This window comes from Cervus elaphus, chromosome 8 (genome assembly GCF_910594005.1).
Source record: "Cervus elaphus chromosome 8, mCerEla1.1, whole genome shotgun sequence".
Lineage (NCBI taxonomy): Eukaryota > Metazoa > Chordata > Mammalia > Artiodactyla > Cervidae > Cervus > Cervus elaphus.
In genome coordinates, this window is record NC_057822.1 from 44,707,725 (window position 1) to 44,724,548 (window position 16,824).

General features: G+C 44.9%; 1 protein-coding gene across 3 annotated transcripts in view; it reads right to left on the reverse strand.

The window, feature by feature from the left end:
• LOC122698812 (aldehyde oxidase 2) overlaps positions 1 to 16,471 on the reverse strand; it is a 79,524-nt gene extending 63,053 nt beyond the window's left edge. For all 3 annotated transcript variants that reach the window (XM_043910436.1, XM_043910435.1, XM_043910437.1), the window contains exons 1-8: positions 16,335 to 16,471; positions 15,511 to 15,568; positions 13,940 to 14,036; positions 12,707 to 12,815; positions 11,273 to 11,399; positions 9,090 to 9,151; positions 6,053 to 6,142; positions 1,193 to 1,273 (exon numbers count right to left, since the gene is read on the reverse strand). In XM_043910436.1, coding sequence (XP_043766371.1) covers positions 1,193 to 1,273; positions 6,053 to 6,142; positions 9,090 to 9,151; positions 11,273 to 11,399; positions 12,707 to 12,815; positions 13,940 to 14,036; positions 15,511 to 15,568; positions 16,335 to 16,388 — 678 coding nt within the window. In that variant the 5' untranslated portion in view covers positions 16,389 to 16,471. The remainder of the gene's footprint in view (positions 1 to 1,192; positions 1,274 to 6,052; positions 6,143 to 9,089; positions 9,152 to 11,272; positions 11,400 to 12,706; positions 12,816 to 13,939; positions 14,037 to 15,510; positions 15,569 to 16,334) is intronic.
• Positions 16,472 to 16,824: the final 353 nt, after the last annotated feature.

The following is a 16,824-nucleotide window of genomic DNA, read 5'->3' on the forward strand; positions in this document are numbered from 1 at the left end:
CCTCTCCTTGGTACCTCTGCATTGCGGCCCCACTGCCTGGATTGCTCTTCCCCACCATGACCAGTTCCCACACCTACTTCACCACTTTCATCTAATACTACCTTTTCAGAGATGTCTTCTCTGGCCAGACATTGAAAATTGCAACCCCCTGTATTCTATCCCCCTTCACTGTTTTATTTTATTCTCCTTATCACTTGCTAACACCCTATATAACTTATCTATTATCTATATATCTATTTAAAGTTTTAATTTTATATTAGAGTATAGCCAATTAACAATGCTGATAGTTTCAGGTGCATGGCAGAGTGACTCAGCCATACATACACATGTATTCACTCTCTCCCAAACTCCCCTCCCATCCAGGCTGCCACATAACATTGAGCAGAGTTCATACAGTAGGTCCTTGTTGGTTATTCGTTTAAAATATAGCAGTGTGTACATGTCCATCCCAAACTCCCTAACTATCCCTTTCCCACACACTTCCCCACTGGTAACCATGAGTTCCTTCTCTAAGTCTGTGAGTCTGTTTCTGTATTATAAATAAATTAATTTGTATCATTTTTTTAGATTATTCATATAAAGGATATCATCTATCATCTTGTTCATTGTGTGTCTCTCCCATCAGATTACAGTCTCCTTGGGGGCAGGTCTTTGGGTGAGTTTTGTTCCCTGTTGTGTATTCAGTACCTAGAACAGTGCCTGGCATGTTACTGAATGATTGACATTTGTTAAATGTATGAATAAACATATCAGAACACCTTCAGAATTGCATATGTTATCAAATGGAACAACTGGATGTTAGAGAGGAAAGATAGAAATGCTGACAGAGGGAAGGCTGAGGAACTGGGAGACCCTGGAAGTGCCACTTGAGGTCAATATCTGGGAAGGGCTGGAAAGACCGAGTTAGAAGTTGAGAAAAACTGGATTGATTGGGAGAGTCAATAGGGATACATTGCAGCTGACAATGGTGGAAGTAATGATGAAAACGGTTAAAATATAGCCTCAGTTGAGGCTTTGGGGAGTGTGCACAGGGCATCAGCCAGGGCTGGGTGAGCCAGGCAGGGACAAGCATTCTGATTTGATCAAGCATTTCTACAATTTGATAATTTCACAGGATGGAAATGTAGTTTTTAAAAACAGCTTATAACCAGTGACATTTCAATAAGCACATAAAACACACAACCCCTCTTACCAAGAGTTCCGGGGGAAATATGAGCTCCTGGGTAGGGTCCAAGGGCTGGAACTCCTCTTTCACGAACAACTGTGTGCAAATCTTTATAAAGGGCAGAAGAAGATGGTTTCATCGTTCGGGCTCAATTGGAAACAGCATCATAATTCTTTACATTAATAAGGCAAAATGAACACAGTAATAGATCCGACTCTCCTTGTATGGGAAAATAGTTCAAACCAAATAGTTTTAAATAAGAATGGTGTTGACACTAAAGAAAAGAATATCCTATGAACCAGTTCAAATAGTATCCTGCAAAATACAAAGACAGTATATGAAAAACAATCAGAGGTCAGTTAGTTTGGGAAATCCTCTTCACTGTGCCCCATCCACTAGGCCCCCCTCATCTGTCAAGTTAAGATTCAAAATGCAAAAAGCTCTGAGAAGTTCTGTAATTTAAGTAAAACATGACTCTGAACATATATGCTCTTGTGTAAGCACACACACACCCCACTTGCTTTAATAACAGTAGTTAGCATTTATGGAGTGCTTACATTCCATGTTCTTTCTACACATATTAATAATTTACTTAATCCTCCCAACAACTGTACAAAGAAAGTAAACTGCCATCTCTATTTCATCTATTAGAAAACTAAAGCACAGTGAAAAGTTGCCCAAACTGCAATCCTCTCTAAATTAAATATGTTTTCTTTTTGGAAACGCTTATTCTCAAGAAGTCTTCCTAAAGAGTAAGGCAAATCAGGAGAGAACTGTGGGGTATGGGGCTGGAAGGATATATAACGGGGAAACCTGTGGGAGATGGGCTGGCCAAGCGCGGCGGGGAGTGGGGTTGGTGGGGTGGGGGAGACAGATTTAAGCCATTATCAGCTCTGCCACAACTTGGCTCTCTGACCCTCTCAATAGAAATGTACCTAATCTCTCTAAAGATTAAATGGAAATAATACCTATTTTAAAAAACTGAAGTGTAGTTGGTTCACAATGTTATACCAATCTCTGTGTACAGCAAAGTGACTCAGTTTTACACTTATTTACATTCTTTTTTACATTCTTTTTAAAACATTCTTTTTAAAACATTCTTTTCCATTATGGTTTATCCTAGGGGATTAGATATAATTCCCTGTGCTATACAGTGGGACCTTGTTGTCTGTGCATTCTAAATGTAACAGTCTGTAAATACCAACCCCCACATTCCCAGTGAATTAATGCCCATTTTGAAGGGTAATTGTGACATGTAGATGAAGTGACCTGACATTTGTCCAATACTCCCCTGCTTTTACCTCTGTCTCTGTAAGGTCTTCCCAGATTCTGGAGGGAAAACTTGCATTATTCCTTGTGTAGGTCCTTAGTAGGACCCCAGACTCAGGCATACCTGCCAACAGCTGAAGGACCAGTTTTTGCCTTAGCTGGAATTAGAAGTATAGGCAGTTCAGTTCAGTTCAGTCACTCAGTCGTGTCTGACTCTTTGCGACCCCACGAATCGCAGCACGCCAGGCGTCCCTGTCCATCACCAACTCACGGAGTTTACTCAAACTCATGCCCATCGAGTCGATGATGCCATCCAGCCATCTCATCCTCTGTCTTCCCCTTCTCCTCCTGCCCCCAATCCCTCCCAGCATCAGGGTCTTTTCCAATGAGTCAGTTCTTTCCATCAGGTGGCCAAAGTATTGGAGTTTCAGCTTCAGCATCGGTCTCTCCAATGAACACCCAGGACTGATCTCCTTTAGGATGGACTGGTTTGATCTCCTTGCAGTCCAAGGGGCTCTCAAGAGTCTTCTCCAACACCACAGTTCAAAAGCATCAATTCTTCGGCACTCAGATTTCTTCACAGTCCAGCTCTCACATCCATACACGACCACTGGAAAAACCATAGCCTTGACTAGATGGACCTTTGTTGGCAAAGCAATGTCTCTGCTTTTTAATATGCTATCTAGGTTGGTCATAACTTTCCTTCCAAGGAGTAAGCATCTTTTAATTTCATGGCTGCAGTCACCATTCACAGTGATTTTGGAGCCAAAAAAATAAAGTCTGACACTGCTTCCACTGTCTCCTCATCTATTTCCCATGAGGTGATGGGACCAGATGCCATGATCTTAGTTTTCTGAATGTTGAGCTTTAAGCCAACTTTTTCACTCTCCTCTTTCACTTTCATCAAGAGGGTCTTTAGTTCCTCTTCACTTTCTGCCATAAGGGTGGTGTCATCTGCACATCTGAGGTTATTGATATTTCTCCAAGCAATCTTGATTCCAGCTTGTGCTTCCTCCAGCCCAGCGTTTCTCATGATGTACTCTGCATATAAGTTAAATAAGCAGGGTGACAATATACAGCCTTGACGTACTCCTTTTCCTATTTGGAACTAGTCTGTTGATCCATGTCCAGTTCTAACTGTTGCTTCCTGACCTGCATACAGGTTTCTCAAGAGGTGGGTCAGGTGGTCTGTTATTCCCATCTCTTTCAGAATTTTCCATAGTTTATTGTGATCTACACAGTCAGAAGCTTTGGTGTAGTCAATAAAGCTGACGTAGATGTTTTTCTGGAACTCTCTTGCTTTTTTGATGATCCAGTGAGTGTTGGCAATTTGATCTCAGGTTCCTCTGCCTTTTCTAATACCAGCTTGAACATCTGGAAGTTCTCGGTTCACATATTGCTGAAGCCTGACTTGGAGAATTTTGAGCATTACTTTACTAGCATGTGAGATGAGTGCAATTGTGCCGTAGTTTGAGTATTCTTTGGCATTGTCTTTCTTAGGAATGAAAACTGACCTTTTCCAGTCCTGTGGCCACTGCCGAGTTTTCCAAATTTGCTGGCATATTGAGTGCAGCACTTTCACAGCATCATCTTTCAGGATTTGAAATAGCTCAATTGGAATTCCATCACACCCACTAGCTTTGTTTGTAGTGATGCTTTCTAAGGCCCACTTGACTTCACATTCCAGGATATCTGGCTCTAGGTGAGTTATCACACCACTGTGATTATCTGGCTCGTGAAGATCTTTTTTTTACAGTTCTTCTGTGTATTCTTGCCACCTCTTCTTAATATCTTCTGCTTCTGTTAGGTCCATACCATTTCTGTCCTTTATTGTGCCCATCTTTGCCTGAAATGTTCCCTTGATATCTCTAATTTTCTTGAAGAGATCTCTAGTCTTTCCTATTCTGTTGTTTTCCTCTGTTTCTTTGCATTGATTGCTGAGGAAGGCTTTCTTATCTCTCCTGGCTATTCTTTGGAACTCTGCATTCAAATGGGAATAACTCTTCTTTTCTCCTTTGCTTTTCGCTTCTCTTCTTTTCACAGCTATTTGTAAGCCCTCCTCAGACAACCATTTTGCCTTTTTGCATTTCTTTTCCATGGGGATGGTCTTGATCCCTTTCTCCTGTACAATGTCAGTACCTGGGGGCAATAATGTGGTGTATATCTATAACCTAGAAGTAAGATAGTGTCTGAGAATTAAAATGGAAAACAGTGAATCTGAGCTGAGGAATTAAAATTCCCCTAAACAGGAGCTAGGCCAAGACTTCACAGTTACCCCATGGAAGACAGTAACATAGCTTCAAGAGATGGGAGTGTCATGGGGCAGACATGTGCCATCTAGTAGGTCTACCTGATGGGTGGAGAAGAGTCTTCTGTGGTGTTACCCTTATGATTATCAATGGCTCTGCATCCTTGCTCACCAAGCAATCTTCCCCTTATACTGTGACGTCCTGTGTGTGCTTTCCTACAGGAAAGGATGTGGCTCAGTGACCATAAGATCCACCTTAAAATTGTGTTTGCCTTTATAAATGAATTATGTGGCACGGTCTAGTTTAAATATGCTCTTTTGAGCTTGGTTAAAGTGATTCAGGTGGTTGCCAGAGCCCAATCATGTGCCCCTTCAGTCATGTCTGACTCTTTGTGACCCCATGGACTGTAGCCCGCCAGGCTCCTCTGTCCACGGGGATTCCCCAGGTAAGAATACTGGAGTGGGTTGCCATGCCCTCCTCCAGGGGATCTTCTCAACCCAGGGATCGAACCCAGGTCTCCCACATTGCAGGCAGATTCTTTACCACTGAGCTTCCAGGTTTGAATTCTGGAGGCTACAAAATGCAGACTTCAGAGTATTTTTAGCCCTCCAGGGGGCACTGATCCTCCGTGAAGTGGTTTTCCAGGGTGTAGCCTGCCTTCCTGGGGAACACCCCTCTCTTCCATTGCACAGCTTCCCCAGAGAGAAATAAAGTGACGGGGGGAGGCCGAGAATGGAAAGAAGGTAGGTGTTAAGGGTACAAACAGAACCAGCAGGGAACGACGGGCTCAGTTTTGTTTAAGGGCAGCTCTGTTCACTTAGCTTTCCATGTCGACAGGGAGCAGACTCTATTTTTCCTGTCTTCTCACTAGGAATTTTCTCTAAATAATTCCTGTAAGAACTTGGCAGTGGGTCTTTCTTTGGAAACTGGCATCTCTCAGAGAGCAAAGCCAGAGGCTGGGGTGTCTCAGGCTGGACGTCCCAGCCGTGGGGGCCGTGAACGCGCCGTCCGAGTGTGGACGGGCTCCCCAGCCTCCCCGAGGCAGCAGCGCCCTCCCTCTGCAGGGGACAGGGCGGCAGGATCTGGGTCAGGCAAGGACAGGACCCGCTTCGCGGGGGCAGGACTTTGTTCTCTGACCTAAGCCGGCTCCTGTTTCGTTGTTCAGCCTTCCAGAGAGTGAAGGGGGAAATCAGAGCGCGAGCTTTCATTCACCTCTTTACCCTGCTCCCAAATGAGAAGCGCTTTATTCGTGCCTCCACTTTGGACCCTTGTAAAAGCCGAGAATGACCGTCAGAACGATCAAGCACACTTTCAGCTCTGTTGGTGTTAAGTGATACTCTTGGGGAGAAGACAAAGCAGAGGGACTCACGTCACTTTTCCTGCAAAGCGGGGAAGAATCATCTTCTCCCAGATCCAGGCAGCATTTTCCTGTTCCTTTCTGTTGACAGCCATTTGACTCCTAGGACAGTGAAATGCCTTGAGATGAAAAACTTGAAAAAAAAATCTATTTAAAAAAAAATACTATTTAAAAATTTTTTTGAGTATACTTGCTTTACTAACACAATTATACTCAATTGTGTTAGCTTGTGCTATACAAAAACGTGAATCAACTCAATTATACGTATACATCTATCTCCTTCCTCTTGAGTCTCCCTCTCACCATCTGCCTCTCCTATGAAAAACTTTCTGACATATAAATCAGTGTGTGCCTTAAAGGGTTTAGCAATTTAAATGAGGCTCCAAGCTTTTTAAGTTACTTTCGATGGTTTCTATTGGAATAGGGATAATCAGAAGATCTTTCCTTTTTTTTTTTTTTTTTAGATCTTTACTTTTTACTTTACTTTAAAAATATGATTCAGATACAGAATATATAATATAGATAAATGATATAGATAAAATATACAATACATTCACAATATATAATACATAGCATAAACAATAATAAAGAATATGAAGAAATATAAAAGAAATAAACTATCATTACTGATAAACATTTTTATATAATATATATTTGTACTATATTTATAGTTAGTACAATATACCTTTTATTTTCACTTTTTGTTCATTTATTTGCCTGTCATTAAAGTCTTTAAAATATATTTTTATTGATGGCATATTAATCTATCTTCTGGCTATTCCATAAATATATTTGTAAAATTTACCATTGATGTATACTTAATTTTTTCCCTATATTTTATAACTGCTGCTGCTGCTGTTGCTAAGTCGCTTCAGTCGTGTCCGACTCTGTGTGACCCCATAGACGGCAGCCCACCAGGCTCTGCCGTCCCTGGGATTCCCCAGGCAAGAACACTGGAGTGGGTTGCCATTTCCTTCTCCAATGCATGAAAGTGAAAAGTGAAAGTGAAGTCGCTCAACACTTCTGTTCATTGCAGGTATAGTTTTGTGTACATCTCTGAATTTTTTTTAGGTGAATTCCTAGCCGTAGAATCACTTGATAAGATGTTTTTCAGAGCAATAACAATTGCTAGTATCCATTCTCTGCAAGACTTGACAACATTGACTATTATCATTTATATAGGGACCTAAAAAAGAGAAAATAAAAAGAAAGACAAAGAAGGAAAGCAGTTTTGGAGCCAGATCTCCCCAACATTTGCAATCTGTATGGCACTGCCTGGGAATGAATGGACAATCAATGAATTTTAAAGCAGGTTTCCATTTGCTGGTTCTTTCATTTCCCATTTTCTCCAACCTTACTTGTTGTATTTTATTCCTCAAACAGTCTCTCCTAAGTCTCTAGTAAAATACTTTCTTCCAGATACTTGAATTCTCTGTCTCTGCGCAAATGTCTCAGGCCGGCAGCTTCCTAGTTCTGTCCAAGAAGCAAACCCAGCTGGGCCAAGCCAGTAGCCTTCCTCTCTCACTCAAAAGTCTGAGCCGTCATGACAGATCATGAGTGAGTGGTAGCAGAAGAAGCCAGTCTCATCCTGCCTAGCAGATAAGAGCCTTGGGTATCCCTGCTTTGGGGCTTGCTTCCTTTCACCCGTTAAGGGTCCTGGGGCCTGTTGGCTGCATGATGGGTCTCTACTACAATTTTTCCTTTACTCCCAGAGGCTGTGCCTGGAAAGGTGGATAACATCTATGCTCCAGAGGGAGAGAGGTCGCCTTTAACTTCCTTCATTTGTATTTCACAAGCGTTTTTCCGTTTACACCGGTAATTTGATGGCTTTACAAGCCATACATTTTATTTTTCAGCTCGTTAACCACTGGCTCCCCCGTGTGGCAATGGAAGATGGGACGTGCATGGGGGCTGGGCCTGGCTCTGGGGAGTGGGACACACCTGCTGGTCCATTTCTAGGCCCTTGTCCGCTCTTCATGGAGCTGAGGCAAGGGTACAGATGGAGGCCCTGGCCTGGGGCCTGCTGCTCTTCCCTCCTCACCCTGGCTCTGGGTCTGTACTGTGAGGGGCCTCACACACCCATGAACCAGCCGGCAAATCCCAGTTCTGTCTACTTCCTCCCTGAATAGCCAGTGTTTGGCCTCTGGTGCATATGCTGGCTGTTATGATCTTCTCAAGGAAGACGGACTGGGGGAAGAGGCCTGTTCCCGGGAGTGGGGTCAAGACCATGTCTGGAGCATAGTCCAGAAAAGGGTGATGGCTCGAAGTGTACAAGTCACTTTGGCCATGTGGCCTCCTGAGATTGGCTGTAGGGGGACCAGGGAGGGGTTCTCTGAAGTTTGGGATCCCCCTTGCTTGGGTCTAAGGGCGGTATTGCCTATGTCCATCCTGCCCTCTGCAGAGGGTGATCAGATGTGTTTGTCTGATCTCCCTGGCAAACACTATTCGTAGTGTCGATGGCATCCTCGATACAGCAGTAAATATTTGTTGAGTTCTAAGCGCTAAGCAAGACTATGCTACATGCCTGCGATTTCTCATTTGATTTTCACAGCAGCCCAGTGAGGTGTCACTATTTGGTGGGGGAATCTCTCTGCACTCTGGTACTTGGGGTGAATTTTGGATTCTACTATGCCTGTTTGGCTTCTTTATTTGCTCACACTTTCCCAGCTGGTCTGGATTCTCGGCAGTAACCTTGCCTCTCCCAGGCAAACTCCGTATCTTTGCTTGTCTCCTTGGGTTTGCTGGAGACCTCCTCTCTGTCCTGTCCCGACACCTTGCTGAAATCGTCATGGAAGGTGTCTAGCTGGCTGGCTGGATCACCTGGCTTTCCGGTGGTGTGGTGTTGAGGGTGAAAAGTGGTATAACACCCACCCTTCCCTCAACAGAGAGCTCAGACTCCTGTGAGTTAGATGGGGCTATTGATAACTCAACCGGTCTTCCTTACGATCTATTTGCATGGTCTAAAAAAACTCGACTCCTGTGTTCCCAGCCTAGACCATCTGTCACTGTCGTTCTTGCTCTGTGGGTACCCCCACGGCCCCCTACTCACCAAACAAAAGGTCTTTCCACTTGCGAGAATTGGGCGATACCCAGTGCAGCGGCATAGGTTACCTAACCAGAGGAAAAGCAAAGTTATCAGTATGTTTTATTTTTAGTGATTTTTACTTAATTTTTCTTTAGAAAGTTGAAACGAAGACAGGTGTTTTGTTTTTGAGAATATTTGAATATCTGCTAGGCTGTTGACTGCTTTTTCCTTCCTCTTAGATAATACCCTTCCCATCACCTCGATTCCAGTTTTATTCTCTGTTCGAAAGAAGATGATAGTCTATCTGGTGAACTCAGTTGCATCCATCTATTAAATTATTCATTGATTCAACGTGTATCTATTGACAACAACTATATTTCAGACACTATGCAAGATGTAAGTGATCCTTAAACAGGAGAATATGCACTGTTTCTAAGGCTCTATATGAGTGAAGTATCATGCCTTGACAGCTTGTTAGTAGAGCCCCTCACTGGACATTAGGTCACCGCTTCAGAATTTCCTAGGGTATTTGTTAAAATGTGGATCTCTGGCCTTTCTCCAATTCTAAATCAGAATGTCTGGGGACAAGCCCAGGAATCTGCATTTAAGAGGTCTGTGGTGATTTTATTGCATGGGAAAGTATGAGAGCCTCAGGTTTCCAAGGGATGAAGGCGTGGGGGAGGGTGGGGTGGAGGAAGGTTAGTGTGGAATCGAGGTCATCTGGAGAGGCTTCACAAAGAAGCTCATGCTGAAGGATGAGAAAGAAATGGATTGACGGAGAGCACGGGAGGGGCTCTCGGGGTTCGCAGAGCAGCGCAGGCAAAAGTGGGAATGTGCAGAGGACGGAGGGCTGAGAGGAGGCCGGCCAGTGGGGAGTCACATAGCTGAGGAGGAAGAGTGCGTTTTGGAGGCCAGCTGTTGGGCTTCTCTGAATGCCGGGTGAGGGAGGGTGGGTGTGGCCACGTGAGGGATGAGGAGTTGTTGCAGGACCTCATCTAGTGGAAGGACCTAAACTAAGGAAGGCAGGATTTTAGATGACTTGACTGGATGTCCTGTAATGGAGCAGAGAGAGGAAAGGAAGTCTACCATAACTGGCAAACTAGGAGAGTGTGTGGGGCTGACCCTTCATGCTTCAGTCTAAGGATTTGTGTATCTAACAGATGACTTGTTTAGTCATGGTTGATGCCCCAACGTGAGGTTTGTTGTGAGGAAGCAGAACATGCCACGTATGTGCATATGTGTGTGCATGCGTGCGTGCACAGTCGCGCCCAACTCTTTGTGACCCCATAGACTGTAGCCCTCCAGGTTTCTTGGTCCATGGAATTTCCCAAGAATATTGGAGTGTGTTGCCATTTCCTACCCCAAGGGATCTTCCCGACCCCAAGATCAAACCCTCATTTCTTCCATTGGCAGGTGGGTATTTACCACTAGTACTACCTGGGAAACCCATGAGGTTTACTGTCCCTGCAAAAAAAAAATATGTCTATGAACTCCTCTTTAGTAACTTAAGCCCATTGTAAATTTCAAAAGATCCTTTCCATATGTGAAGGGCTGTGTTATGGGTTGAATCGTGTCCCCAAAGATGTGCTGAGATTTCAACCTTTGGAACCTGTGAATGTGATCTTATTTGAAATTCTGCAGAGCTGCAGATGTAATCAGGTGAAGAGGAAGCCCTACTCATTTTAGGACAAGCCTTAATCCAGTGACTGGACTAGAAAAAGAGGTAAATCTGGATACAGATACACAGGGGAGAAGGCCATAAATAGATGGAGGAAGAGATCGGAGTGATGAATCTCTAAATCAAGGAGGGCCAGGACTGCTGTCAGCCACTAGAAGCTGGAAAGAGGAAAGGAAGAGTCTCTTCTAGGGCCTTGCTTTCAGACTCTTTGCCTCCAGAACCATGAGAGAAGACATTCCTGTTGTTTTCTTTTCCTGTTTGTGGTGCTTTGTTATGACAGCCCAAAGGAAGGCAGCCAGGTAAAGTCACTGGGTAAGGAAGAGAAAGGGGGGTGTCAAGATGGGGGTGTGGGCCCCTTGTTTGGCCAGCAAGTGCTCTGATGAGCAGCTGCTACGTTTGACATTCTCTGCTCCTGGTGAAAGCAGCTACTTCAGAAACCATCGAGGGGGTCCCTGAGTGGGGCTGGGGTGGCATGGTAGGGGAAGCGCAGCCTGACACCAGCCCCCGCCTGGCCTCAGGTCAGACCTACCCCCCAGGGCTTCCAGCAGGTGCTCCTCAGAGGGCTGTGGGTGGTTCCTCAGCAGCGTGTATAGGGACATCACCATCCCAGGGGTGCAGAAGCCGCACTGGGTCCCGTGGCTCTTGGCAATCCTCTCCTGGAGGGGAATAGGCGTGGTCACAGGCCCTGACTTCCCACTGCCACCTCCGCCCCCCAGGGTCCACGCCAAGCGTCCCCCTTGGCACAGTGGCACCCCCTCCCTGAGCAGAGCACCCTCACCTTGAGCAGAGTCGGCCAGCACCCCCGGGGGAGGGGACCCGGGAACCGTGTCCTAGCCTTACAGCTGCTTCTCAAGCTCAAATGTCCAGATCCCTCTCATTGGGAATTATCGGTGCACAACCTCTATTCCCAGAGTGAGAATTCTCCAGAAATCAGTAATGACAAGGAATGTGTGCGTAATTTCAAAAACAGTTTTGTCAAGCACCTGCACATCTTTCCCACCTTGGTTCTGAGCAGGGGTCACCTCTTTTTGAGTAGCTGAGAGACTCTCCACTATGGACCTGACAATACTCTCTTCTCTAAATTCTGTGTGGATCAAAAGGAGTTCAACTTTCAAAGGTCCAAGATTTTGGTCTGTGTTCTAGGTCCTGGCTATTTAAAGCACAGTCCGTGGACTGGCAGTGTTGTTGTTGGTCCCACCTGTGGTTTTGTAGGAAATGTGGAACCTCAGGTCTCTGTTTTAAACCTTCTGAATCAGGATCTGCATTTTTAGAAAGCTCCTGGCTGATTGATTTTTAGGCACATTAAAGCTTGAAAAGGCTTGCTCTGGATGCAGAGCGTAGTGTAATCTTAGGATTTGGGCTTATGGGTCTTGGGGTAAGCATCCTCTCTGACATTCTCAGAGACTCTAGTGAACTCTGCTGGGGCTTCTGCCTTTGCTGACATTCCTGGAATTGATTTTTATGTGGTTAAATCCAGATGACTCCTGCCTGGTAGTACTTGCAGCGTTAGTGTGTCTGGATGTACGACTTTCCAAACCCCTGAGCCAATGACTGAGAGACTAGTGTGTTTCTGCCCATACCTGTCACAGTACTCTTAAAACTCCACGCCACAGGGAATAAACCTGAATTTTACCCTGTCATCCTCGAGATGTTTTATTCTGAGCATAATACCCTCTGTGTAATATTTATTCTGCATTACAGTCTAATATGCATTAATTAATATTTTGATCATGCTGTTACCATTCAAGCAGACAAAATAAGAAGAAAGATGATCAGCTAATGAAATATGGATGTATTTCTAGCTTTCTTTTAAGTCATTTAACAGAATTGATTATCTGGATCAGTGTGTATCTAAAGCTTCTACTTTGCGGACCACAACCTAGAAGCCCTAGGAGGCACAGTCAACACAGTTTTGATTACAAAGATAGGCTTAAGAAGTGAGAAAATTGGGATGTGCTCTTACCTGCACGGGGTGAAGCCTGGTTTTGATGCTTCCAACACCTTCCACAGTGGTGACAGCAGCCCCATACAGATAGCAGATGGGCACCAGGCAGGCGGTGACAGAGAAGTGTCTTTATGTGAGAAGCACAGGGAAAATCAACAGGAGTAACACAGTTCTGCCTGGTGGGAATGCGGGAACGAAGAAGCGTAGCGAAACCCCTCCCCTCAACCAGCCCGTCATTCAGCCTAGAGGGTGGGCAACTGGAGGGGTGACCAGGAGGGAGAATTAGAGTCCTTTCTGCTGACTCTGTATCAGCTGTGATAATTGGGGCTTTTAGGGGGAATATGGGCATTCTGAACCTCAGAAACACTTTCCAAGCCCAGAACAGACCCAGCTGGATCTGGATTCAGTGGATATGAGCTTGTCTCATCAGGAATAAGTTGGACGTCAATTATTACTCATTACAGCCTTGATCCCATAACAGGTAAAAGGCACACCTTGTCTTTTAACCATATTTGAGAATATTTTTTTTTTGCCTGTTTATTTTAAACTCTGTATAAGGTTATTCAGCAGAGTTGGAAGGCTTGTGTCCTGAGGCCATTTCTTGCAATCTTGGGCCAGTGGATTTGGGAGCAGTCCAAGTACTGGAATCCAGCCCTTAAGGAAATGCTGAAATCATGGGCCAGGTTCAGTCCAACAGTAAAAACAGCCACAAAATGTGGGCTTGAGTTCTTGTTCTATGGCTTACTAATTGACTGAACAAGTCACTTCATCATTCTGAACCTCAGTTTCCTCACCTGTCAAATGAATGTTTGGCCTAACTTGGAGTTTCATTTTTTTTGGCCATACCACACAGCACGTGGGATCTGCAGCATGCTGGATCTTCCTCCAACAGGGATCAAACCTGTGTCCCTTGCAGTGGAAGCACAGAGTCGTAACTGCTGGATCACCAGGGAGGTCCCTAAGTTGGGGTTTCTTAACTGGGATGCATCAGTGGGCCTTGGGAGATCCACGGCCCCCTGGACACTGTGTAAAGCATCATTAGTTTCTTTTTGTGATTAACTTTTATTGGAGTACAGTTGCTTTACGGTGTTGTGCATTGGTAGTTTTTGTAAAAAGCACAAGCTTTTATCAGACTTTCAGAGAGGTCTAAGACCTAGAGAGGGTTAGAGTCACAAAGCTGGGAGGCCTTTGCGGTCGTCCTTAGCTGTGGGAGGAGAATGCGAGCCTGACCCGCGGGCATCTGGGTGATACCTTATCTCCTGGGACGTGGGGTCTCGCTTGGACACCATCACGGTGCAGGCACCACAGCCTCCTCTTCCGCAGGCATACTTGGTTCCCGTGAGGCGCACTGGGAGGGCCGGTCAAGGACAGACTCCTGGCGGACACGTCGCCTCCTTTAGAGCTTCCTCCCTAGGGTGTTGCTAGTGAGGAGAGTCTCCTTTGTGGAGTGAGGTGCGGGTCTGAGAAGACGTTTCCCTGCCTCCAAGCCTCAGTTGAGACCACTGTGTGTCCTCCTAGCTGTGTGCCACTGCTCACACAAACCTCCCCCTTCCTGTTTCCTCACCAGCAATGAGGGGAAAGCAGTGTCTCCTCGATCTTCACAGGCTTATCATAAGCATCTTGTCAGATAACAAAGTAAAAGCCCTTAGAAAAGACCTATTTCATTACAGGTATTCTCCTGGGTTCCAATCATGTAACTGGAAGAGAAGCACTTATTTTTAGCAGGTTAATGTATTGCTAGTTTTTCTGTTATTTGTGTTGCATTTGAAACCCAGTCAGTGAGCCTTCAGAGAAAACTCCCACCCTTATTTTTGTATCCCACCTGGAGTACCTCTCTGCTCCCTCTTGGTCCAGGTCCAATCCCAAGGAGCCTCTGCTCCTCTCTTTAGTCATCTTTCTCCCTGATTGTGGTCCATTTCCACACAGTTTATGGTTTGGATAAACTAGTAATTAACTAGACTGGGTAAGAAGACTTTGGAATCTCTGGCTTTTTTAAAAAGACATATGGCTTGTTCACCTAAATTAAGTCATAACCATAAATGCTTATCAGAAAGTATGTGAATGAGTTGGAGTGGGCTGAGTGTACCTGGAAAGCTTGGGCCCCCTTTTAGATGGAGGATGACAGACAGGCCCCACTCAGCTCTAAGTAAGATTGCTGCCAGATAAGAATGACTGTATTCCTATTTTTCATGAGAAATTCCTATTTCTTTTTTTAATGAGATTTCCTAATTTTCAAACATTGACAGTGAATCATAAACCATGTGGGCTTTTAAACAAAACTTGTAATTTCTCTCTTTTTCAAAATTTGCCTTCTACGAAAGATACACTAGATTTATCAATTAAAATAAGTTAGCCATTATGAAAATCTAAATTTCAGAATATGGAAAGTTGAGGGAAAACCTGTTGTGAGAAAATAAATGTTGGGAAAGGTAATCTTCTCCTTTGACACGTGCTCTTCCTAAATCTGGAGAATTTGGTTTTCCTCCAGGGCAAGGTACATGCAAAACAAACCCCTCTTATATAACCACTCTTTTGGGGAGCTGGAAGGCCCTTAAAGGAATAATTAGTGCTGAAGGAAAGAGCTTAGCTTCTATTTCATGGCTATTAAATCAATATATAAGAAACTCTGGGGAAACTTCATCCTCTCTAAATAGCTCAATTAACTTAATAGCCTTAAAACCACTGCCAAGAGCAAAAAGAGAGTGAGGGCCAAGGGGCCTGGCTGTTTGCAGATAGAGAAGTTTGCTTAAGTTTCATAATCACAGCCAGCCTAAGCTTTAAGGCAAACACAGATCTGGCCAAGACTCTGACCAAAAGGATCCAGTTCTTTCTTAGGAAGCTCAAGAGAGTGACTTCTGGGTCTGCATTCCTTTCAATCACCTGCATTGGAAACAGAGAGGAGACTATTATGGGGATTGAAGGGGTGACCCAATGAAACGCAGGAGACATAGAGACAAAAGCTTGATCTCTGGGTTGGGAAGATCTGCTGAAGGAGGGCATGGGAACCCACTCTATTATTCTTGCTTGGAGAATCCCATGGACAGAGGAGACTTGTGGGCTACAGTCCAAGGGGTCACAAAGAGTCAGACACAACTGAAGTGACCTAGCACACATGCACATATCAACTAATTCTGTATAATGGAAACTGAACAGAAAAATTAAGTTTATAAATAGAAAAATAAAGAATGCCCCACTTCTTAGCCTCCTGAGTTTGAGAATCAAAATATATTGCTAGAATAGAGTGCTTCTGGTGAATTGGGCCCAGCGCTGAGGTCCTCTATAAGCATTTAAGAGGTTTCTAATCAATGAAAGAAGCATCTCTCTTTCCATCTCTACAATAGTCATAAAGATGGGCACCCTGAGACTCAGGCAGTGAAGTGACTTGTAGAAGTTGTGCAGTGAACGGTGGAGCTGGATTGGAAACCAGGCCGTATGACACGAGGCATATGTCTTTACCCCCAGTGCTTTATCACATCCCCCACTCCCTGGTGGAGTGTAGAACAGGCCAAAGTAGACTGGTTCCCAGTCTCTGGCTTCTTGTCCCTGGTTGGAGGGGGTCTCAACCCAAACAGGCCACATGTGCTCCCCTCAGGCTAGAAGTTTCCTGCTGACTCTGCAAACTGTGGTGGTGACACCCAACACTTACCTTCCTCCCATTCACAAAGAAAACCAGTTCATCCGATCTCGAAGGGCAGTGCATTGTACCAGGAGATGAAGTTTCGCCTTACAGCTCTAGGGGGAGTGCTCTCTGGAGCCAGCCGTAGAAATGAGCAGACAGGATTTAGGTCCAAGCAACTGAAATCTCTCCTGGTGTGGAAGCAGACAGTGTGGGGCCCCAGGGAGCAGAGCAAGGGGGTGGAGACTACCTGGCTTCATGGCCTTTTAAGTCAAGGGCACTTGTGTGGCCCGGCCTCCCAACTCTGCCTCACTTGGCCTTCCACCAATCCTGGCTTCCAGGCTTGCTCATGGCCAGCCCACACCTCTTCTTGCATCCTCGGAAGTTGGAGGGCTTCACTGTGAAAACTATAAACAACTGTCTAAACTCAAAGCCCCTCTGCATGCTAACTCAGCTCCAGGAACAAGTCCAGGATGGATTTTCTCCTTCTCTGAGAGAGCTAGCAGAGGGCTTTCTGAGA